General features: G+C 41.9%; 1 protein-coding gene and 1 non-coding gene across 2 annotated transcripts in view; both read left to right on the plus strand.

Annotated features, from left to right (window-relative positions):
* Positions 1 to 24,579, plus strand: part of LOC126175066 (cell division cycle protein 27 homolog) — a 215,934-nt gene that overhangs the window by 149,248 nt on the left and 42,107 nt on the right. The window contains exons 11-12 of the mRNA XM_049921590.1: positions 2,609 to 2,736; positions 13,719 to 13,836. Of these exons, the coding sequence (XP_049777547.1) occupies positions 2,609 to 2,736; positions 13,719 to 13,836 (246 nt within the window). The remainder of the gene's footprint in view (positions 1 to 2,608; positions 2,737 to 13,718; positions 13,837 to 24,579) is intronic.
* LOC126178690 (U6 spliceosomal RNA) lies at positions 14,626 to 14,729 on the plus strand. The gene has a single exon (XR_007536567.1). It is a non-coding gene; the product is annotated as a U6 spliceosomal RNA (small nuclear RNA).

Raw genomic sequence — 24,579 nt, forward strand, 5'->3', positions numbered from 1 at the left:
CAGGATGAGACGGACCCATCTTAGTGAGGATGTTCCTACTATCCCTCTCTATTTCTCAGGGAAAGAACTAAGTATTCTAAAACCTAGGAAATGTATCAGTTTTCTATGTGTGTAGTATCAGAACTACACATTTTGCTTCCTGAAGGTATATAGTGGCCTACAATTCTGTCCCATTATTTAATTTCTTAATTTCTTGATTTTTGTTTTGTTTTTAACTCTTAAATTGTAATTTGCAGTGCCTTCATAGTTTCCTTGATTTCCATAATCCATGTAAGTTACTCTTACTGTTCCATATTTTCACTATTAGTACTCTGATTATTCTATTTTCTGGTGTCATAATAATGTTTCCAAAGAACAAATGCATTTTATCCTGACTGTGTTCATTACGAGTTCCATTTCCTTGTAGATATTTTGATTTTATTGATGCATATTCTTCTTCTGTCTTAAGTACTCTTCGTATTTCTGCAGTGTTTTTAATGTGTCGCCGCAGATGCTATTGTGTAACTCTATTGTGCAATTTCAAAAAGGTGAAACATCCATATTTTGTTTTATGTTTACACATGTTTTTCACATATCATCATTCATCTTTTGACTGCATTACGTTAAAATTTTCCCTTAGATATGATATATTGAAATGTGGAAAGATTGTGACACTACAAATAAATGAAGAGGCCATAAAAAAAAAATGTTATTACTTATGAGGAAGGTAGATGTTTTATTGCAATGAATAAGCTCAAGAAGACATTTCTAGTTTGTGGGGGTGGTAACTGTGCTGTTAGAATGATAATCTGTCTGATGCCAGATGGGCTTACTTGAGAAGTTTTGTAGGAACTTCAGGTTCTGAAATATGATAGGACAATGAGGTTAGTGTTGCATGTTACGCTGTACTGTAACGTTGAGTGTAAGCATGTGATCACCATAGTGGGAAGAATTTTATTCTGCATGGATCTTGTGCAATGACATTGTGCAGTGTGTTTCTGTTTTGAAGACCAGAAGTTGAAAATCCATGTTATTGAAGTACTTAGTGAAAACTGTATAACTTGTGCAACAAAGAGTACTTTGTGTAGTTTACGTGTTTCAGCTCTACAGAATCTTCTCTTTATTGTCTCTGGCAAATAAGGGAAATGATTCAAAACATGTTAATGTAGGAAATAATTTATAAACCTTCGCATCCTGATGAAGTTAATTTAATCCTAATTGGACATTTTATGTAACTGATGCACAGTGACACATCTCTCAACTTCTTAGCAGTTTTCATTTGTGTAAATTGAGATTAACTGTGTTGTTCTTTGCAACATGGACATCAGTCACTCTGTGGCTTTTATTGGTGAACCGTTGCCCAGAAATACAAATCAGAAGTGAAGTACTAAGTCTTCCATCATCTGGAATGTGTCATTGTCATAGTTTTGTAGCAAAAGAAAGTCACTCAAGAGAATTATGAAATTTTGACACAGAATTGTTGCCCAGTAGTTTCCTTGAGGAAACAAAAAATTTAGTACTGATGATAATCACATATCAAAAATCACAAACTTTTGTCTCCCTTTGTCCTCATAACACATGAGTCCTTCTCATCCTTGGACCTGATTGACATGTTCTCACTTTTCAATCTTCTGTAATCTATCCATTTCGCCTTCTTGAGAAAACCTCATTTTCACCACACAATAGGCCTATGAGAGTAGTAGTGCAAGAAGGGGAAATTTAATGTCGTCTTTCAAGAAGAGAAATTATTATTTGTTTACTCCTTTGATTATGTCTGTGGCAACTCAGAAACCATACAAACAGTTGAAATGTTTTTTGTAATCAGAGTTGAACTGGCTTCTTCAAGGAAGAAATGTGGTGCAACCTGTGTCATACTGTGTACATTCCACACAGAAATACTCTACTGATTCAGGATGTTGGAAGTTATCTTGAGAGAAGAAGCATGCATGTAGCTGTATAATTTTGTATACACACACTTCTTTGACATGTATGTAAAAAAAATTGACAGTTGACACAAATCTTTTTTGGTACACATTTTTGGAAACAGTAATCAATTAATTATTATATTTTGACTAAAGTTCAGTCTTGATCACTCATGTATGTTTTAGTGATACAGGTAACCGGTTTCGGTTCTTTCTACAGAACCATCATCAGACCCATGGCTCCCTTAGGATGGTAGGTGGAGCTCTCCTCGTTGCTACGTAGAAAGAACCGAAACCGGTTACCTGTATCACTAAAACATACATGAGTGATCAAGACTGAACTTTAGTCAAAATATGACACAAATCTGTTAGGTCAAGAGTGGCCAGCAGCATTATAATGTCATTAAGGAGTAGTGTGATCAGGTCTGATACTGTTGATGAGACATTGCTAAAAAAGGCTACAAAACAGTAATTTCTAGGGTGTGTTATGGAAGGAATACATTTCACAGCATTTCTACTGAGCATTTCCTTTACTGTTGTACAGTCTGTTGTAACCCCACTGGTAGAGAATATCGACAAACATATTCTTTTAATGATTTAAAAGAGGTATAGTTAATTTTTACTTTTGAAATTCATTTGTATGTGTAGTTTGAACATGGCCTAATGACATTTAAATAAATAATGTATTACTTAATTACAATTGACAGGTTGATCCGTCCTTTGTATATGCGTATACTCTCCTGGGACACGAGTATGTTACAACTGAAGAACTTGACAAGGCAATGAGTTGCTTTCGAACAGCCATTAGGTTAGACCAACGACATTACAATGCATGGTAAGTAATTAGACTATTTGTGGTTTGTTCTTAGATAGCTGTTCTATGTAATATAACACAACTGCTGATATTGTTTGCTATATCAGCAGTTGGAGCGATTTACTTTTGTATATGCAAGTTTCATATTGTTGGTTTATGTTTGTTGACATTATACCAATTATACTATCAACTACGGGAGTCATACCACACAATATCCACCAGTACATCAATGCAATACAGCTACATCCAAACTTATATATACAACTACAGAAATCCGTAATTATTGATACATGTTCAATCACCCGAAAGTTCCTAAATGCAATAGAACATATACCGTACAGTTAAAAGGAAGTCACGCTTGATCAAGGTCCGCGTCACTTTCCATTTTTGACCAGACATAACGTCCGAGAAAAGAAAGAAAGAATAATAATACTTGTGAGATGAATATAGTTTGATGAGGTGGTTTAACAATTTTCTTAATCATTTCTGTTGAAGCATTATAAAGTCCATTTAGCACCAATAAGTGCTACTAAAGTATTTTGATTTCTCCAGGTAACACCAGTTTTTACAGACAGCAACAGTTGGTTAAATTCCTGGTGATTGTATGAATAATCACTCACTGTTCTATTTAAATAGTGTGGTCTTATCAACATTTGGTACCTGTGAGAACATTAAACCTCTCAAACTAAGATTTCATTTCTTCTCCTCCTCCTCCTCCTCCGTCTTCTTCTTCGTCAGCTTCTGCTTTCTTTTCATTTGAATACATGTCCAGTATTACATGTTGGTAACCATTGTTGTCTGTAGATGGAGTTCTACCTCTTTCAACAGGCTGAGCCTTGTGTCTGCAGCAACAGATTCCTTCCTTCAGCAGTCCTCTTCAACTCCCTGTGTGAAAAACATTCCATCTCACTAATCATATGTTTTTAAGTAGGATGTTCTCAATTGTTCCCGCATTTTCTTCGCTATGATCTTGCCTTCAGAAATATTTTGTAGAAGAATAGCATGTCTAATTAAGTGCCCAAAAAGTTTTGGTTTGCGTTGGCCTGTTGGCTTATAGTTGGCCTATAACTTCCACTAGTTCTGTCTTCCCTCCTATTTCCTTTAGAACCATCTCATATGTTTTACTGTCGTCAGTCCAGCTAGTTGTTGGAAGTTCTCCTCCAGAACCACATTCCGCAGACTCAAGGCATGCTATCTCGTGCTTTACTAACACCCAGATTTCACATCACAGAGTATTCTTGGCAGCCAGAGACTCTATGTGGGAAATATTGTCTATAAACTAATTATTTGTTGGTTGGTATACTGTAGCATTACACTGGTTTTTATTGCCACCCCTTCCTTAGAACTGATTTTTTATGTATTTAATTGTGTGGTGTTTCACATGTTAATTTCATAAATTGGTTTGGCGAAGCTGATCCGGAGTGTTCAAAACATACATTCTGTTTTAATTAGAGTACAACAATAAAGTATTTCTGGGGGTTGAGGATATATATGGAAACACAAATGATCATTGGATCTCAGTGGTTAGTAAATTGAGTGATTACTTTACATTTAAGACCAGTAAGCTCCCCATTTTATGAAGAATCGAACTCCCATGTGTACAACAGGTTAAATGTTGTGAGTTAATGTGTTAAATATTTGGTATTAAGCACATTAAGTGAGGAAAAGTTTAGAAGGTGTTCAAAAGTATATTTAAAGTTGTTGGAAGTTGCCAAGTGCTCTCATTATCTGACTCTGGATAAGAATAATCAGGGTAATTCGCAGTCCACTTTAAACAAGAGCTAGTTTTTCCCACCTCTCAGTGTTTATAATATTGTATCTTCTGGAACTGTGTATCATACAGTGGTGTAATTTTGCAGGTACTTACAGTGATATATGCAGATACTGTCTGCAAAATGCATTGCAAATGCATTGCAAATAGAATTGGTAGTAAGGGAGTTATAAATTAAAATGTCATGTCTAATGCTGAAGTTTTAGTGCATGAACAGCAGAAATGTACGTGTTAAAACCTTTTTCATCTTTTGTGGGGGGATGCCAGCAAGAAAAAAAGTTTTGCAAAGATTTGAAATTACATGGAAACTTTCTTGATAGTCGCTAAGTGCTCTCTTCTAAAATACTGAATTAATGTAGTCTGGGTTATTTGCATGCCATAGGTTATACTGCCTCAAGGCACACAGTTTCTATCTATAATACTTCTACATCTACATCTACATTTATACTCCGCAAGCCACCCAACGGTGTGTGTCGGAGGGCACTTTACGTGCCACTGTCATTACCTCCCTTTCCTGTTCCAGTCGCGTATGGTTCGCGGGAAGAACGACTGTCTGAAAGCCTCCGTGCGCGCTCTAATCTCTCTAATTTTACATTCGTGATCTCCTCGGGAGGTATAAGTAGGGGTAAGCAATATATTCGATACCTCATCCAAAAACGCACCCTCTCGAAACCTGACGAGCAAGCTACACCGCGATACAGAGCGCCTCTCTTGCAGAGTCTGCCACTTGAGTTTGTTAAACATCTCCGTAACACTATCACGGTTACCAAATAACCCTGTGACGAAACGCGCCGCTCTTCTTTGGATCTTCTCTAATTCCTCCGTCAACTCGACCTAGTACGGATCCCACACTGATGAGCAATACTCAAGTATAGGTCGAACGAGTGTTTTGTAAGCCACCTCCTTTGTTGATGGACTACATTTTCTAAGGACTCTCCCAATGAATCTCAACCTGGTACCCGCCTTACCAACAATTAATTTTATATGATCATTCCACTTCAAATCATTCCGCACGCATACTCCCAGATATTTTACTGAAGTAACTGCTACCAGTGTTTGTTCCGCTATCATATAATCATACAATAAAGGATCCTTCTTTCTATGTATTCGCAATACATTACATTTGTCTGTGTTAAGGGTCAGTTGCCACTCCCTGCACCAAGTGCCTATCCACTGCATATCTTCCTGCATTTCGCTACAATTTTCTAATGCTGCAACTTCTCTGTATACTACAGCATCATCCGCGAAAAGCCGCATGGAACTTCCGACACTATCTACTAGGTCATTTATATATATTGGGAAAAGCAATGGTCCCATAACACTCCCCTGTGGCACGCAAGAGGTTACATTAATGTCTGTAGATGTCTCTCCATTGATAACAACATGCTGTGTTCTGTTTGCTAAAAACTCTTCAATCCAGCCACACAGCTGGTCTGATATTCCGTAGGCTCTTACTTTGTTTATCAGGCGACAGTGCGGAACTGTATTGAACGCCTTTCAGAAGTCAAGGAAAACAGCATCTACCTGGGAGCCTGTATCTAATATTTTCTGGGTCTCATGAACAAATAAAGCGAGTTGGGTCTCACACGATCGCTGTTTCCGGAATCCATGTTGATTCCTACAGAGTAGATTCTGGGTTTCCAAAAACAACATGATACTCGAGCAAAAAACATGTTCCAAAATTCTACAACAGATCGACGTCAGAGATATAGGTCTATAGTTTTGCGCATCTGCTCGATCACCGTTCTTGAAGACTGGGACTACCTGTGCTCTTTTCCAATCATTTGGAACCTTCCGTTCCTCTAGAGACTTGGGGTACACGGCTGTTAGAAGGGGGGCAAGTTCTTTCGCGTACTCTGTGTAGAATCGAATTGGTATCCCGTCAGGTCCAGTGGACTTTCCTCTGTTAAAATTTTAACATGAGATTTAACCTCTTAATGAATAGATTGTGACAGCATTTTAAAGTTTTAAATTCTGTCAGTTTATCAAATTTTTGTTGCCCTGGAAGTCATTAAGCAAGCAATCAGCAATGGGACTGTGCACTAGATTAGCCATAAAATAATGTAGCTAATGGATTTGTATTTTCCAGTCACCCTGTGGAATCCTTCAGCCGTGGTTGAGTTTTAAAAATTGAATGTTCAGACAAATTTTGTACTTTCGACCAGTCATCATTTAATTAATTGCACAATATATCGACAGGGTACCTACCAGGTATCTTACGGTGAGCCATGAAAGACAGTCCTCAGTGGACATGATGATGACTGGCAGGTGCCCAATTGAAAAATCATGCCATGAATTAAATGACAACTGGCTGCAAGCCCAAAATTTGTTTGAATATCCTCCATCATCGTCAGCCAGCATAAAAATTGATGATCACACATGACAGTGAATTGTCTGCCATATAAATACGGTTGGAATTTAGTGATTGCCCAAACAACTGCTAAACTCTCTTTATCAGCTGTAGAGTATTCTTCTGAGGCTTCGAGAGTACTCTGCATGTGTAAGAAATCATTCTTCCATTGCCTTCCTAGCTTTGCATTAATGCTGCAGACAGACTAGTATCAGTGTCTAGTTCCATCTCGGCATTCTTATTTAAAAAAAGTGCCAGGACCAATGAAGATGTCAGCACCTTAAGGGTACAGAAAGATCTTTCTTGCTCCTCATTCCCAGGAAGATTGATGCAGCTGTTGCTGTGGTGGTCGCGTGTTACAACTGAAATTGTTTAAGAAGTCATGCATTTTTTGCAGGTGACTTAAAATTTATCTGTAATAGGAGCACATTACAAGGAAACTTCACGAATGTATGAGAAGTTGGAGAAAAGCTAAACTTTTTCTGTCTTGGGACAGCTTCCATTTCTGTTAACTGGGTGCCCCAAGATTTGTTTCCCTCAAATTCGAGAGATACTTTCCAAGATTCAGGTGAAGACCAGCATCGTGTAGATACTTCGGCGATTAGATGCACTTCCAGTGACTCCGAGAAAAGGATGACATCATCAGGGTAGCAAAGACATGTCAGCTATATAAGATCTTGGATTTAATAGTTTGGAGGTTAGATTAGATTTAGCTTTTTGTTCCATAGACCCAAAAATGAGACGATTCTCATGGGTTTGGAACAAGCCAGAAAGTATAACGTAAAACATTTGAATATAATACTCACTACCCTGATCATTGTCTAAATATGTGACTACCTTACGGTAAACTGGAACTGCAAATATTTACAGAATTAATACACTATCAGAATGAAACTTAGTTATGCACTTTAATAAATTTATCATGCACAAAATATCTAATTTTGACTGTTGTGACCAAGTGCTGTCAAAACTGAAATCTGTCAGACATTTTTATTTAAGTTGGTCTGACAGTCCCTCTTAAGATATTCATCTATAGAGTAGGAGGAGTTGCCCGTCAAAAAGTCTTTCGGACTCAGTTTCAACTATGCTTCATCAGAAACCAAGTTTCTAGTGGTTGCTGGCAATTTATTGAAACCATGTGTTCTGAATATTGGACCCCTTTTTCTACCAAGGTAAGTGATTTTAGGTCTTTATGTAGATTGTTCTTATTTCTAGTATTCATACTATGTATTGAACTATCGGTTTGAAACAGACACACATTATTTGCAGCAAATTTCATTAAGGAGTAAATATACTGAGAAGGCAGTGTATAGAATACCCAGTTCCTTGAGTAGTTTCGACACAATGTTCTTGAATTTACACCACAAATGAGTCTCATTACACTATTGCACTCTAAAAACGTTGCACTTCAATGGTTGCTGGAGCATTATGGTTACTAAAGGGCAGAGCGTTGAATTTGTAAAGGCCACCAGATGTTATGAAATCAGTTGAATCACAATCAACCTTGATCTGCCTGTAGCCAGTCTGCATATCCATAGTGGAGTATTTTGCTTCCTTCTGCCTCTTTGATATCATCAAATCATAGCGGTGGGTATACAGCTATTTTGGTTATTTTCTTTCAGCTGCTGATAATTGACACAGAAATTCTATATGCCATCATCCTTCACAAGGGAGGACCAAAGACATTTTGATTACTAAATGTTGTCCTCAGCATCATCTCAGTGTCCTCCTTGTCACTAACATCTTGACAACTGTCATCCATGCAGGATTTTCATCTGTGGTGGCCTCAGCTCCATTAATGCTAACCTCAGTTTTCCAGATTTTGGGAGGTAGGATTGCAGCAGAAACTCTATATGGCAGTGTGGCATGACTCTGGCAAATTGGAGAGTAATGTCGAACAGTTTACGATAGTGGACTTATTCTCACAGTTCAGGTTTAATTGTCTTCAGTTGTTTGGTGTGGATAAAATTTCCATGTTGTTTGACGTCTTATGGTGTAACAGTCATTGAACACTCTTCTTCTCTCTTTGCAATAATTTCCGGCATGCTCAGGGCATTTACAGTGAGAACATAGCAGAGTATTGTCCTCCATTCTTGAAATGTCTTGGTGAATCTAGTTGTGACTTTGCCATCAAGAACATTGGCTATAATCTGACAGTCGCAGCATAAGTCAGGGGTTTCAAACGTCATTCTTCAATGTTGGTCTGCCATGTAGTGATTTGTGCCAGTGATTGATGAACTTATTCCTGGTTGTAATAGACATTCAACACAGCTGCTTCTGACCATCTGGGTTCAACATTTAACAGACGTAATAAATTCTCATCTTTCTACTCATATTATTGTGGTATCAGTAATACAAGGTCTTGATAGTGTTCCAGCACTGCCATCAGTACTACATTTGGAAGCCCCTTGAAGGTCCTTCTGTGTATTCATTTACTGAAGTGTTGCCTTGGTATGCTAATACTGTTCGATGTTGTCTGCTAGAGTGACATCCTTCAAAAGGTTCACTTGAAACACGCCCTCTGTCACATCCTTCATTAGAGGTGAAACTGTCAGCTTCTGTCATATTTGAATTTGCTGTGTTACACAGTGCAAAACCACATTTCATGGACAGGTTTGTTGTTTGCCCTTATTGTTGGGCTCTTTTCTTCAGTTTTTCGGCTGTGAGGACTTGCTGCCAGTTGTCAACAAGTATTTAATTTCTGGCAAACGTTTTTCCCAGGTCCTGTGCTCTTTCTCATTGTCTCCTAAAAACACTGTCAGATGCCTGATGTGCATCTGACTCATAGATGCTCTCTTGTATGTTGGTATCTGGATTATGCAGACTGTACTTGGATTCCAACCTGTAAAAGTGAAGACTTTAGTGCAGTCATACTGGAGCCGTGGTGATGTCAATGTCAGAGATACCTGATGTCTTAATCTAACTCTTTTATCATATAGAATCTGAACTTTAGCAATAGTTAAAAGAGCAGGGTCATAAAAAAATATTAACACATCACATTGAAAATGTTTTTCATCACATGCAGAGCAGAGCTGCCAGCCTCTATGAAGTGTACTTGTATATATACATACATAAAATGTTCAAGCAAATTTCAATGTTCCATAAAGAAATAATTGTAGATGGTGGAAAACGAACTGATGGTGTGCTTGTCATCAACCCATAATTATATCCACTATGTCAGCAGCGTGTGAAACACGGTGTCAGGCAGTATTAGTGTCACTTTAACCAACTGCATAGGAAAGAACTTACAAGAAAAATTATTGGGGCTTATTTCAGCTGCAAACATATAATACTTAAAGAAATCTGAAAACTAGATTTCTTAATGTATTGAACATAAACAATTGTTTAAGCAGCAAACATGTACTTCGAAAAGGTTCTGCTTGTTACAGTCTCATGTACTCCTAAGATGATAACCACACTGGCTACTGATGTGTGGTTTGTGGAACAACATTCTTAGCTGTGGTACATAACCTAGGCTGTAGACTGGCAGTGAGTGCTTACTACCACTATAACTGGCATTTGCATTGCAGTTGGGAAGCATAATTTTTAATCTAGTGACAGTTTCTAATCACTCAGTAGAAATACAAATTCAGGTACAGCGAAATAGCTAATATTACTGTTAGTGTGATTGAAGCTTTTGACAAGTTTCCTATGAGCAACAAGATCAGTCCAGATACAAACAAAGGAAACTGGTATGAACTAGCTAATGTAGATTGCCATTATCGTCAAGGGGATCTGCAATGGTAAATATGCCAAAGAACAAGAAGCTGAGCAACTCCATGCCACATTTTGAAAGCTTTGTTTAACATTATATAGTATCAATTCTGCAAGTATATTGAATTCTTGATGCAGGTGATTCTAATGGGAAAGCTTAATAATGAATGCAGTCTGCTGTCTTCATAATTGTTAAATAAAATAAGGGAAAAGCATCACTCACTTATAGCGAATTGATGCTTGGAGCACAGAAACAGAAAACAGCACTTAGACTAGCTTTCAAGCACTAGCTCTCTCTCTCTCTCTCTCTCTCTCTCTCTCTCTCTCTCTCTCTCTCTCCGGTGGCCGTAGCAAGACTTGTTTTTATTATGCCAATGTGCCAATGTATGTTTCAGTGTCACAGCTTACGCCAGTGTATGTTTCAATGTCACAGCTTCATCATTAGGGCTTTCTGTTGTGTAATAACTTTTAATTGTGATGTTTTGTTGAACCTGTGGGAGATGCATTGGGATGCCATATACAAAAGAAATACAGTGACTTTGAAGTGTATATTGTCATAACAAAATGATACTTATAAAGACAGTAGACAGAATATGTTTTTAATTTCCCATTTATTTCAATGTCTTGGTTCTGTCAAGAATAGCCACCGTAGCGACCTTGAAAGATAATTCTAAGCTTTTCAACATAATAGTTTGTTCCTTTCTATTCCCTTTCATACTCGTGTGGTTTGCCTAGTAAGTGTGATCTGGACTGAACATTGTCTGATTCAGTTGCTACACTAAATCTACTTCAGTAAGTTATAAACATGAAACTTCCTGGCAGATTAAAACTGTGTGCCCGACCGAGACTCGAACTGGGGACCTTTGCCTTTTGCTCTACCAACTGAGCTACCAAAGCACGACTCACGCCCGGTACTCACAGCTTTACTTCTGCCAGTACCTCGTCTCCTACCTTCCAAACTTTACAGAAGCTCTCCTGCGAACCTTGCAGAACTAGCACTCCTGAAAGAAAGGATATTGCGGAGACATGGCTTAGCCACAGCCTGGGGGATGTTTCCAGAATGAGATTTTCACTCTGCAGCGGAGTGTGCGCTGATATGAAACTTCCTGGCAGATTAAAACTGTGTGCCCGACCGAGACTCGAACTGGGGACCTTTGCCTTTCGCGGGCAAGTGCTCTACCAACTGAGCTACCGAAGCACGACTCACTCCCGGTACTCACAGCTTTACTTCTGCCAGTACCTCGTCTCCTACCTTCCAAACTTTACAGAAGCTCTCCTGCGAACCTTGCAGAACTAGCACTCCTGAAAGAAAGGATATTGCGGAGACATGGCTTAGCCACAGCCTGGGGGATGTTTCCAGAATGAGATTTTCACTCTGCAGCGGTGTGCGCTGATATGAAACTTCCTGGCAGATTAAAACTGTGTGCCCGACCGAGACTCGAACTGGGGACCTTTGCCTTTCGCGGGCAAGTGCTCTACCAACTGAGCTACCGAAGCACGACTCACTCCCGGTACTCACAGCTTTACTTCTGCCAGTACCTCGTCTCCTACCTTCCAAACTTTACAGAAGCTCTCCTGCGAACCTTGCAGAACTAGCACTCCTGAAAGAAAGGATATTGCGGAGACATGGCTTAGCCACAGCCTGGGGGATGTTTCCAGAATGAGATTTTCACTCTGCAGCGGAGTGTGCGCTGATATGAAACTTCCTGGCAGATTAAAACTGTGTGCCCGACCGAGACTCGAACTGGGGGCCTTTGCCTTTCGCGGGCAAGTGCTCTACCAACTGAGCTACCGAAGCATGACTCACGCCCGGTACTCACAGCTTTACTTCTGCCAGTACCTCGTCTCCTACCTTCCAAACTTTACAGAAGCTCTCCTGCGAACCTTGCAGAACTAGCACTCCTGAAAGAAAGGATATTGCGGAGACATGGCTTAGCCACAGCCTGGGGGATGTTTCCAGAATGAGATTTTCACTCTGCAGTGGAGTGTGCGCTGATATGAAACTTCCTGGCAGATTAAAACTGTGTGCCCGACCGAGACTCGAACTGGGGACCTTTGCCTTTCGCGGGCAAGTGCTCTACCAACTGAGCTACCGAAGCACGACTCACGCCCGGTACTCACAGCTTTACTTCTGCCAGTACCTCGTCTCCTACCTTCCAAACTTTACAGAAGCTCTCCTGCGAACCTTGCAGAACTAGCACTCCTGAAAGAAAGGATATTGCGGAGACATGGCTTAGCCACAGCCTGGGGGATGTTTCCAGAATGAGATTTTCACTCTGCAGCGGAGTGTGCGCTGATATGAAACTTCCTGGCAGATTAAAACTGTGTGCCCGACCGAGACTCGAACTGGGGACCTTTGCCTTTCGCGGGCAAGTGCTCTACCAACTGAGCTACCGAAGCACGACTCACGCCCGGTACTCACAGCTTTATATAAACATTTTGCAACCAGAGTTGCAAGAAGAAGCTATTACAGTGTTTTTTCTAAAATCCTTATCCAAGTGGAGATGATGCATTACACTTATACATTTGCGTGGAATAAATGACCAACCACAGTTTTCATGGGTCCTTGAAACCAGAAGTCATGGAAACCACCTTTAGGTCTGCGTTCAGGTCATATCACTCCATACTTGGTAAATCAGTCCAGTAGGAGGCATTAAATAAAGAGCTTCTCTTGCACAAGCCCCTGAGAGTGATACGCTGGACTTATCTTTGGTCTTCCAAGACAGATCTCAAATGTTGATACGTTCTCTTATCTTTTGAGTGTGTCTAAGCACCACTCTTCATTCATTCCTATGTCAGCTGAGGGAGAGGGACTGACAAGTGCTACACTAGTGATAGAATCTTCAAAACTGCCCAAAGCATGTATCTTGTCAGGCACCATTACTGTTTTGAGTTCCGAGGTATTGTATTTATCTGGTGATGCTGTAACAAGAAGTTTTTATGACTCATAGTTGAAATCTTCAAGATTTTCGTTTCTTAAATTGTGTGCCACGAAGCAAGAATATTTTAATTTGTATTTGATGTTGCTGTCATTTTGTGACATGAAAAATAAAAGGGCTTGCAGTAGAAGCACAAACATTTTCTTAAGATTTCTATTGTTAACATCTAATTGGAGACACATGTGAACTATGTGTGTCTAAAACATTACTTGCTTTCTGTTTTTCAAAGGTATGGAATTGGAACTATATTTTTAAAGCAGGAGCGATTTTTGCTTGCGGAACTTCATTTCAAAAGAGCTCTTGCTATTCACCATCAGAGCTCTGTTCTGCTGTGTCATATAGGAGTGGTATGTATGATGTTTCACACATTTATCTTCCTATTGTTCAAACACAGCTTAATTTTCAACTTTACTTTTCACTGTATTGAATGTTCTGTAAAGATCAAACAATAATTTATTAAGTTTTGTGCAGTAGAAATAATTCTAGGAATGAACTAGTTTTGACACTTAAGCATCATTTTAATCTGTGATCTCAATTCGAAACCCATATCAGTTAGGTTTTTTTCTCGTACTGTACTTAACTTCTACATTTGACAAAGACATGGCAGTATGATTTCCTTGCAGTATGCAACTACACTTAAAAGATAGGGCGGGTGTTTTTGACAGAAGAATAATCAAGAAGAAAGCTTGTTGTGGGGTTACCTATTGTTTTCTGTCTACATCACCTTCAGATTAAATTCTTTTTTAATATTTTGTCATGCCAAGATCTGTGTGGTGGGATATGTCATTAGGGAAGATATTTTAAGATAGAGAAAGAGGGGGAAAATAGTCTGACTTTTTAATACAATGACAGATGCTATACAATGTAGTGAAAAAATTTAGTACTATTTGGCATGGTGTATATCTTAATTGTGTATCATGTATACAGCATAAAAGGAGTATTAATTAAGTAAAATAAATCTGCTTAAATGAAATAATGAAAGTTAGGTCAGTACCTGGACAAAACTTCCTAAAGCAGTATGACACAACTCTGAAACACTCAGAAAATTTGTTTTTGAAGATAAGAAAATTTCTGACTGCTGTTAAGTACAAACATTTGTAAGGAAAGACATAGTCTTCAGTAGCTAAGTGCTTGTAGTCACTTTGTTGGTACGTGAACTAAAATTGGAATCATACAGAGAATATTAGCATGGGCCTTGCACATAGATGCGCTACAAAATTGTGAAGTGTTAAAAAATGAAAGAATAAAAAAGATTAAATAAAAAGAATATGAAGGAAAAAAGAAGTGTATAGCATAATGGTCTGCTTATTCTGTAATCCTATAATCACTGTTTCGAATCTCACCAGTTGCTGTGTTTCTTTTTTAATTCCAAATGCATTAACAGTACAATATTAACTAACAAATATTGAATTATAATATGAAAAAGGATATATTGCTAATTTATATAAATATGTAATTGTTCATTTGTTCAAAATCATAAAACTCCAAAAGTTCTTCATCGATTGCTTTGAAACTTTGACTCAGAATGGTTCAAATGGCTCTGAGCACCATGGGACTTAACATCTGTCAAGAGTTCCCTAGAACTTAGAACTACTTAAACCTAACTAACCTGACACACACACATCCATGCCTGGGGCAGGATTCAAACCTGCAACCATAGCGGTTGCGCGGTTCCAGACTGAAGCGCCTAGAACCGCTCAGCCACACCAGCCGGCAAACTTTGACTCAATGTTGCATTCAAATATATATACTTACTTTTTAAAAATAATGTATTATATAAATTAAAATGTAATATATATAAGGGGGAAATGTTATTACAAAAAATCTCGAAAGTTCTTGACTGATTTACTTCAGATTTTTACACAGTACTCTAATGAACATTTGCAAGATATAGGTGGAGATAGACAGAGAGAGGGGAAGAGGCAATGGATGGAGAGACGGGGAAGGAGGAAGAGCTGGACAAAGAGAGGGAAGGTGGAGACAGACAAAGACAGAAGTTTAAAAAAGATTACAATGTGTGTTGAATTCCCATAATTCTTAGGAACATGTGCTTTCTCTTTTCAATCTAACCAGACTGAGCCACAGCAATGAGTAGCTGGGAATAGCTATTTTTTAATAAAAATAACATCTTACTTTTAGTTAACTGGTTGTATTAAAATAAAAATAAAATGCCTTACTGATGAATGAAAAAAGTTTTATACATTAATAATGATGTTTAGTGTCTAGAAATGAAAAACAGTATTTTATTGTGTATTTGACATTTCGCATTTTTTTACCAAATTTAAATTTTTGTGAGTGCTAGAATTTCCGTGCAAATAGTAATTGAAAAAAGTTACATGTTACTTTAATTAAAAATTATGATTTAACATTTTTTGATAATATTAACATTTCCATTCATTAGTAAATATAGGATTTGAAAAAGGACTCTACTCATGAGATTAAAACTTATGGCATTACAATCGCATCCAAATATGCTATGCAGCAATCTATTGACGAATTCGTTAAAAAATTGCAGTTTTCTACTTACCAGCACTAGGAAACCCTCTGTCCATCAAAGGTGCTTGTTAGATTTTGTATGAGAGTTGTATCATAATGCAAGTCTGGAATCTGACCTTCAAATACTAGAAGTATGAAGAGAATTTGAGAGAGTTGATCAGTTAAACCCCTTTGTAAGTTACCAATATTCGAGCAGCTTTGAAAGAATGTTGACCGTAGCTTATCTAATGAGGATGTTCTTCGGTACTAGATGTGCAGGGTTATTACAAATGATTGAAGCGATTTCACAGCTCTACAATAACTTTATTGTTTGAGATATTTTCACAATGCTTTGCACACACATACAAAAACTCAAAAAGTTATTTTAGGCATTCACAAATGTTCGATATGTGCCCCTTTAGTGATTCGGCAGACATCAAGCCGATAATCAAGTTCCTCCCGCACTCGGCGCAGCATGTCCCCATCAATGAGTTCGAAACCATCGTTGATGCGAGCTCACAGTTCTGGCACGTTTCTTGGTAGAGGAGGTTTAAAAACTGAATCTTTTCACATAACCCCACAGAAAGAAATCGCATGGGGTTAAGTCGGGAGAGCGTGGAGGCCATGACATGAATTGCTAATCATGATCTCCACCACGACCGATCCATCGCGCGCGCACACACACACACACACACACACACACACACACACACACACACATATCCATCCACACATATACAGACACAAGCAGACATATTTAAAGGCAAAGAGTTTGGGCAGAGATGTCAGTCAAGGTGGAAGTACAGAAGCAAAGATGTTGTTGAAAGACAGGTGAGGTATGAGCGGCGGCAAATTGAAATTAGAAATTAGCGGAGATTGAGGCCTGGCGGATAGCGAGAAGAGAGGATATGCTGAAGGGCAAGTTCCCATCTCTGGAGTTCTGATAGGTTGGTGTTAGTGGGAAGTATCCAGATAACCCGGACGGTGTAACACTGCGCCAAGATGTGCTGGCTGTGCACCAAGGCATGTTTAGCCACAGGGTGATCCTCATTACCAACAAACACTGTCTGCCTGTGTCCATTCATGCGAATGGACAGTTTGTTGCTGGTCATTCCCACATAGAATGCATCACAGTGTAGGCAGGTCAGTTGGTACATCACGTGGGTGCTTTCACACGTGGCTCTGCCTTTGATTGTGTACACCTTCCGGGTTACAGGACTGGAGTAGGTGGTGGTGGGAGGGTGCATGGGACAGGTTTTACACCGGGGGCAGTTGCAAGGGTAGGAGCCAGAGGGTAGGGAAGGTGGTTTGGGGATTTCATAGGGATGAACTAAGAGGTTACGAAGGTTAGGTGGACGGCGGAAAGACACTCTTGGTGGAGTGGGGAGAATTTCATGAAGGATGGATCTCATTTCAGGGCAGGATTTGAGGAAGTCGTATTCCTGCTGGAGAGCCACATTCAGAATCTGATCCAGTCCCGGAAAGTATCCTGTCACAAGTGGGGTACTTTTGTGGTTCTTCTGTGGGAGGTTCTGGGTTTGAGAGGATGAGGAAGTGGCTCTGGTTATTTGCTTCTGTACCAGGTCGGAAGGGTAGTTGCGGGATGCGAAAGCTGTTGTCAGGTTGTTGGTGTAATGCTTCAGGGATTCCGGACTGGAGCAGATTCGTTTGCCACGAAGACCTAGGCTATAGGGAAGGGACCGTTTGATGTGGAATGGGTGGCAGCTGTCGTAATGGAGGTACTGTTGCTTGTTGGTGGGTTTGATGTGGACGGACGTGTGAAGCTGGCCATTGGACAGGTGGAGGTCAACATCAAGGAAAGTGGCATGGGATTTGGAGTAGGACCAGGTGAATCTGATGGAACCAAAGGAGTTGAGGTTGGAGAGGAAATTCTGGAGTTCTTCTTCACTGTGAGTCCAGATCATGAAGATGTCATCAATAAATCTGTACCAAACTTTGGGTTGGCAGGCCTGGGTAACCAAGAAGGCTTCCTCTAAGCAACCCATGAATAGGTTGGCGTACGAGGGGGCCATCCTGGTACCCATGGCTGTTCCCTTTAATTGTTGGTATGTCTGGTCTTCAAAAGTGAAGAAGTTGTGGGTCAGGATGAAGCTGGCTAAGGTAATGAGGAAAGAGGTTTTAGGTAGGGTGGCAGGTGATCGGCGTGAAAGGAAGTGCTCCATCGCAGCGAGGCCCTGGACGTGTGGGATATTTGTGTATAAGGAAGTGGCATCAATGGTTACAAGGATGGTTTCTGGGGGTAATGGATTGGGTAAGGATTCCAGGCGTTCGAGAAAGTGGTTGAAGACACCAGGGTAGGGTGGGGTGAGGGATGGGGAGAGATGGAAGGCAAGGAGCAATTTGGAGGGTGGGGGTGGGGGTGGGGGGGGGGAAGAGTCTAGTGGCTTGTAGGAGAGTAGGGAGCCATACGTGGGCCAGCTAGGGGTGAAGGTAGAGGGGGCAAGTGACAGACAGCTGAACACACGATTTCTCAGATTAGTGTGTGAGATGGCACGTTTTGGATGGGGGTAATGGGAAAGGGCTGGTGTGTGTGTGTGTGTGTGTGTGTGTGTGTGTGTGTGTGTTTTTGTTGAAATCTTGCATGTTTTGCTCTGCTGCATGTTGTGTCACTGATGGTCCACCTGGTTTTTGGCAACAGTTTGATGGTAGCCATTCATTCTGGTTGACAGCTAGTTGTTTGTCATACCAATGTAAAATGCTGTCCAGAGGTTGCAGCAGAGCTGGCTGCTTTCATGTGTGGCCCGGCCTCTGATGGGGTAGGATAAGCCTGTGATGCGACTGTAGTAGGAGGTGCTGGATGGCTGGATAGGACAGGTCTTGCATCTGGTTCTGAGTTTGATCTCTGTGGCAGGGGACTGGGGGTGGGAGTGGCATAGGGATGGTCTAGCATGTTCTGGAGGTTTGGTGGATAGCAGAACACCACTTTGGGAAGGGATGGAAGTATCTTGGGTGGGATGTGTGTAATTTCAGGGCACGATGATAGATAATCAAAGCCCTGACGAAGGACATTGTTCAGTCGTTCCAGTCCCAGGTGGTATTGGCAGACAGTGGAAGCACTTCTTTGCAGTTTATTCTTAGGGTGGATGTGAGGATCAGGTGAGTGTGGGGATGTGGCATGGGAGATCTATTTGTGTATTAGGCCCCTGGGAGCTTTTCCTGTCTGTGAAGACCTTTGTGAGGCCTTCAATATTCTAGGCAAGGAAGTTCTCATCACTGGAGATGCATCTCCCACAGGTGGCCAGGCTATATGGAAGGGATTTTTTGGGGTGGCAAGGGTGGCTGTCAAAGTGCAGGCACTGTTGGTTATTGGTGGGTTGGTGTGTACAGAGTTGTGGATAGAGCCATCTGAAAGGAGGAGATCGACATCTAGGAAGATGGCACGGTGGGTAGTGGCAGACCAGGTGAAGTGGATGAGAGAGAGGGTGTTGAGATTTTGGCAGAATGAGGATAAGGGGTCCTTTCCTGGGGTCCAGATTATAAAGATGTCATCAATAAACCTGAACCAGACCAAGGGTTTTGGGCTTTGGGAGGTTAGGAATGGTTCCTCTACGTGGCCCATGAAGCGGTTGGCTAGGAGGGTGCCATGCAGGTCCCATGGCTGTACCACGAATTTGCTTGTATACCTTCCCTTCAAGGGTGAAGTAGGTATGGGATAAGATGTAGTTTGTTAGGTGTACGAGGAATGATGTGGTGGGTTTGGAATCTGCAGGGCGTTGGGAAAGGTAGTGTTCAATTGCGGCAAGACCATGGGCATGAGGGATGTTGGTGTATAAAGAGGTTTCATCTGTAGCGATGAGTATGGACCCGAGAGGTAAGGGCAGACACCCAGTATCTCTCCCCTGGATCCATTTCCCTGCTCACCACAACAGCCGCCTGCACACCTACCTTCCACATGCTCCCCAAAATCCACAAACCTAACAATCCTGGGTGCCCCATTGTGGCTGGTTATAGTGCCCCCCACCAAAAGAATCTCAGTCCTTGTTGAATCAACATCTGCAAGCAATTGTACAATACCTAGCCTTTCACATTAAAGATACCAACTACTTCCTGCACTGGTCCTTCATCATCCTCACACCCTTACTTCCCAGGTCCCTACTCGTAACTGTAGACGCAACCTCCCTGTATACCAACATCCCTCATGCCCATGGCCTTGCCACAATTGAACACTACCTTTCCCAATGCCCAGCAGACCCACCACTTCATTCCCTATACACCTAACCAACTGCATCCTAATCCACAACTGCTTCAACTTTGTAGGGAAAGTATACAAAAAAAAAAAAAAAAAAAAAAAAAAAAAAAAAAATTGTGGCACAGCCATGGCCACCCAAATAGCACCTTCCTATGCCAATCTCTTTGTGGGCCACCTAGAGGAAACATTTCTACCCTCTCAAAACTCCAAACCCCTGGTCTGGTTCAGGTTTATTGATGACATCTTTATAATCTGGACCCAAGGCCAGGACACCTTATCCTCATTCCTCCACAATCTCAATACCTCCTCTCTCATCCACTTCACCTGGTCCTCCTCCGCCCACCATGACACTTTCCTACCTGTCGATATCCTCCTCTCAGATGGCTCCATCCACACCTCTGTACACATTAATCACCAACAGTACCTGTACTTCGACAGCTGCCACCCCTTCCACACCAAAAAATTTCCCTCACATATGCCTTGGCCACCCATGGTAGCGATGTCTACAGTGATGAGAACTCTCTCACCCAGAATACTGAAGGCCTCGCAAAGGCCTTTGCAGACAGGCAATACGCCTCAGACCTAATACACAAACAGATGTCCCACGCCATATTCCCAGACTCCCCTGATCCTCACATCCATCCCAAGAGCCAACCATTAAGAAGCATCCCCTTGTCACCCAATACCACCCAGGACTGGAACGACTGAACCATGTCCTTCGTCAGAGCTTTGATTATCTATCATTGTGCCCTGAAATGAGAGACATCCTACCTAAGATACCTCCATCTCCTGTCAAAGTGGTGTTCCGCCGTCCACCCAACCTCCACAACATCCTAGTCCATCCTTGTGCCACTCCCACCCCCATCCCCTGCTACAGGGAGCATACCCTTGTGGAAGACTCAGATGCAAGACCTGCCCTATTCACCCACCCAGTACCTCCTACTCCAGTCCCATCCAGGCCATCAGAGGCTGTGCCACCTGTGAAAGCAGCCATGTTATGTACCAGCTCTGCTGCAACCACTCCACAGCATTTTACATTGGTACGACAACCAACCAGCTGTCAACCAGAATGAATGGCCACTGTCAAACTGTTGCCGAAAACAAGTTGAACCACCCAGTGGCACACATGCAGCAGATCACAATGTGTGAGATTTCATTGGTTGCTTCACAACCCATGCCATCTGCATCCTCCCCACCACCACCACCACCACCACCACCACCACCAGCAGCTTTTCTGAGCTGCGCAGATGGGAGCTGTGCTTACAGCACATCCTTCTCTCCCATAACCTCCCTGGATTAAACCTAAGGTAACTCACTGTCCCCCCAGCCCCCACCCAACAGTGTGTGTGTGTGTGTGTGTGTTGCATGTTTTGCCTACAGCCTAAGAAAGGAATTTCATTCCGAAAGCTAGCAAAGCAAAGCTCTGTGCCTTCAATTTTTGTATCTGTCAACAGTTCAAAACTTCTGCCTTTCGGTGTGATGTCTCTCTATTCCTAAATAATTCGTCATTCTCAGCCAGAACTTTCCATACATTTCTGTTTCAGTTTCATTTGAAGTCGTTAGCTTTCTGAAAAGGCTATTACTCTGGTTTATTGTTATTTGAAGCTCAAAAAACTGAAAAAGAAAATGGAAGTACTGAGTGTACCTGTACAGTGCAATAAATATCAAACAGAGTTTGACAGTAGTTTCTTGATAGATTTTTAAGCATGAAAAATACCCTAGAATAAATCCAGACTGTTCCCACTGTTAGGAAAAACTAGGATTAGCTACTCTGACAAATCAGGACACAAATTTTCGACTTGCTATTTCTCCTTCTCAGAAGCTACTTATTGAAATAAGGTAACGCTTGAAAGCTTGTGAATGACATTAAAAATGCCATGGTGTAAAGTTTTTTTTGGTAATACCCTCTTTCATGGTACTTTATTCAACGGGTAACCTCCCTGTGGGTCCGGAGGTTAGAATAGGCCCGAGGTATTGCTGCCTGTTGTAAGAGGCGACTTAAAGGAGTCTCTCACATTTCAGCCTTTATGTGATGGTCCTCTGTAGGTTTTGACCTCCATTTTTCATAATTTTCCCGAAGAGCGAGCCAATTGGGGAAGGCCGCCTTACATGGTGCATAGTGTCCATCATGCGCTGAGACCCCTGACATCCTTCGTCGAGGTGGATCTGCACTTCCGCTCATTCTGCAGCTGTTGGGCAAGGTCACTCTCCTGGGTGCGTTTTCCTCCATCCTCTATGCAGTATCACTTTCTGCGCTATCGACGATAATGGACTTCTTAGGTTGTTTGCGCCTGATGTCCAGCACGTTAGCCAGTCCATTTTGGTGGGGCTGCTAAGTACCCTGTTAGTTGTAGCCCCCTGACCACACAGGTCTGATGCTTGTGCCGTTAACTCCCCACTTATGCCAAGGAGTAGATGCCTGTCACCCTGGGGCATCGGGACTCCGGGCAATGGCCATCCTGCCAGGTGGCCTTTGCTGCGGCTGGGTGGCGCCCGTGGGTAGGCCCCTGGTCGGAGGGGGTGGCATCAGGGTGGATGACACACCATGAAGCGTAGTACGTCATCTCTTGCTGGTGGTCAAACACCAGTGGTCTCTAAGCGGTCAAGGTCTAACTTCAATGCTAAGAAATATTATCTCAAATCCCCTCTTGGAGCTGTGGCTGTCAGGATAAGGACAATGCAGGAAATAACTGTCTACAATGTATATTTACCTCCAGGTGGTGCAGTACCCCTGAATGTATTGGCTGCACTGATTGATCAACTCCCTAAACCTTTCCTGCTTTGATTTTAATGCGCATAATCCCTTGTGGGGTGACACCATGCTTACTGGCTGAGGTAGGGAGGTAGAAAATTTACTGTCTCAACTTTACTTCTGTCTCTTAAATACAGGTGCCCCCACACATTTCAGTGTGGCACATGGCACATATTCCGCCATTGATCTCACGGTTTGCAGTCCTGACCTTCTCCCATCTATCCACCGGAGAGCACATGACGACATATGTGGTAGTAACCACTTCCCCATCCTCGTGTCACTCCCCTGGCATCAAGCCCACGGACATCTACCCAGATGGGCTTTAGCCAAGGCAGACTGGGAAGCCTTCACCTCTGCTGTCACCGCTGAATCTCCTCTACATGGTGCCATCGATGATGTCGTTGAGCAAATCACTACAACGATCGTTTCTGCAGCAGAAAATGCAATCCCTTGTTCTTTAGGATGCCCCCAGCAAAAGATGGTCCCTTGGTGATCGCTTGAAGTCGCTGAGGCAATTAAAGACCATCGGCGAGCTCTACAGTGACATGAGCAGCACCCTTCCCTAGAGCACCTAATAGCCTTTAAGCAGCTCTGTGCCTAAGTTCGCCTACTTATAAAGCAACAGAAACAAGAGTGTTGGGAGTGGTACGTATCGACCATTGGGTGCCATATGTCACCTTCCCAAGTATGGACAAAGATCAGACCTGTTTTTGGGTACCAGACCCCAACAGGTGTCCGTGGCATTAACATCAATTGCGTGTTGTCTGCCGACGCAAACGTGATTGCCAAGCACTTTGCTGAGCACTATGCTCGAGCCTCTGCGTCGGAGAATTACCCCCCAGCCATTCGCACCCTTGAACGGTGGATGGAAAGGAAAGTCCTCTCGTTCACTAGCTGCCACAGTGAACCATATAACACCTCATTTACAGAGTGGGAGCTCCTCAGTGCCCTTGCACATTGCTCCGACACAGCTCGTGGACCAGATTGGATCCCCAATCAGATGATTAAGCATCTCTCGTCTGACTACAAGCAACATCTCCTCGTCATTTTCAACTAGATCTGGTACGATGGCGTCCTTCCATCACAATAGCGGGAGAGCACCATCATTCTGGTGCTCAAACCCAATCAAAACCGGCTTGATGTGTATACCTACCAGCCCATCAGTCTCACCAACTTTCTTTATAAGCTGCTGGAATATATGGTGTGTCGGCAGTTGGGTTGCATCCAGGAGTCATGTGGCTTACTGCCTACATGTCAGGACAGCTTCCGCCAGGGTCGCTCTACCACTGATAATCTTGTGTCCCTCGAGTCTGCCATCCGAACAGCCTTTTCCAGATGCCAACTTCTGGTTGCCATCTTTTTTGACATGTAAAGCATACAACACGACCTGGTGACATCATAGCCTTGCCACATTGTATGAGTGGGGTCTCTGGGGCCTGTTCCCGAGTTTAATCCAAAACTTCCTGTCCCTCCGTATTTTCTGTGTCCCAAGTCGGTGCCTCCCATAGTTCCCCCCATATTCAGGAGAATGGCGTTCCGCAGGGCTCTGTATTGAGTGTCTCTCTCTTGTTAGTGGCTATTAATGATCTAGCAGCAGCTGTAGGGCCATTGGTCTTCTCTATATGCGGATGACTTCTGCCATTTCGTACTGCT

The sequence above is a fragment of the Schistocerca cancellata genome, chromosome 3 (genome assembly GCF_023864275.1).
Source record: "Schistocerca cancellata isolate TAMUIC-IGC-003103 chromosome 3, iqSchCanc2.1, whole genome shotgun sequence".
Lineage (NCBI taxonomy): Eukaryota > Metazoa > Arthropoda > Insecta > Orthoptera > Acrididae > Schistocerca > Schistocerca cancellata.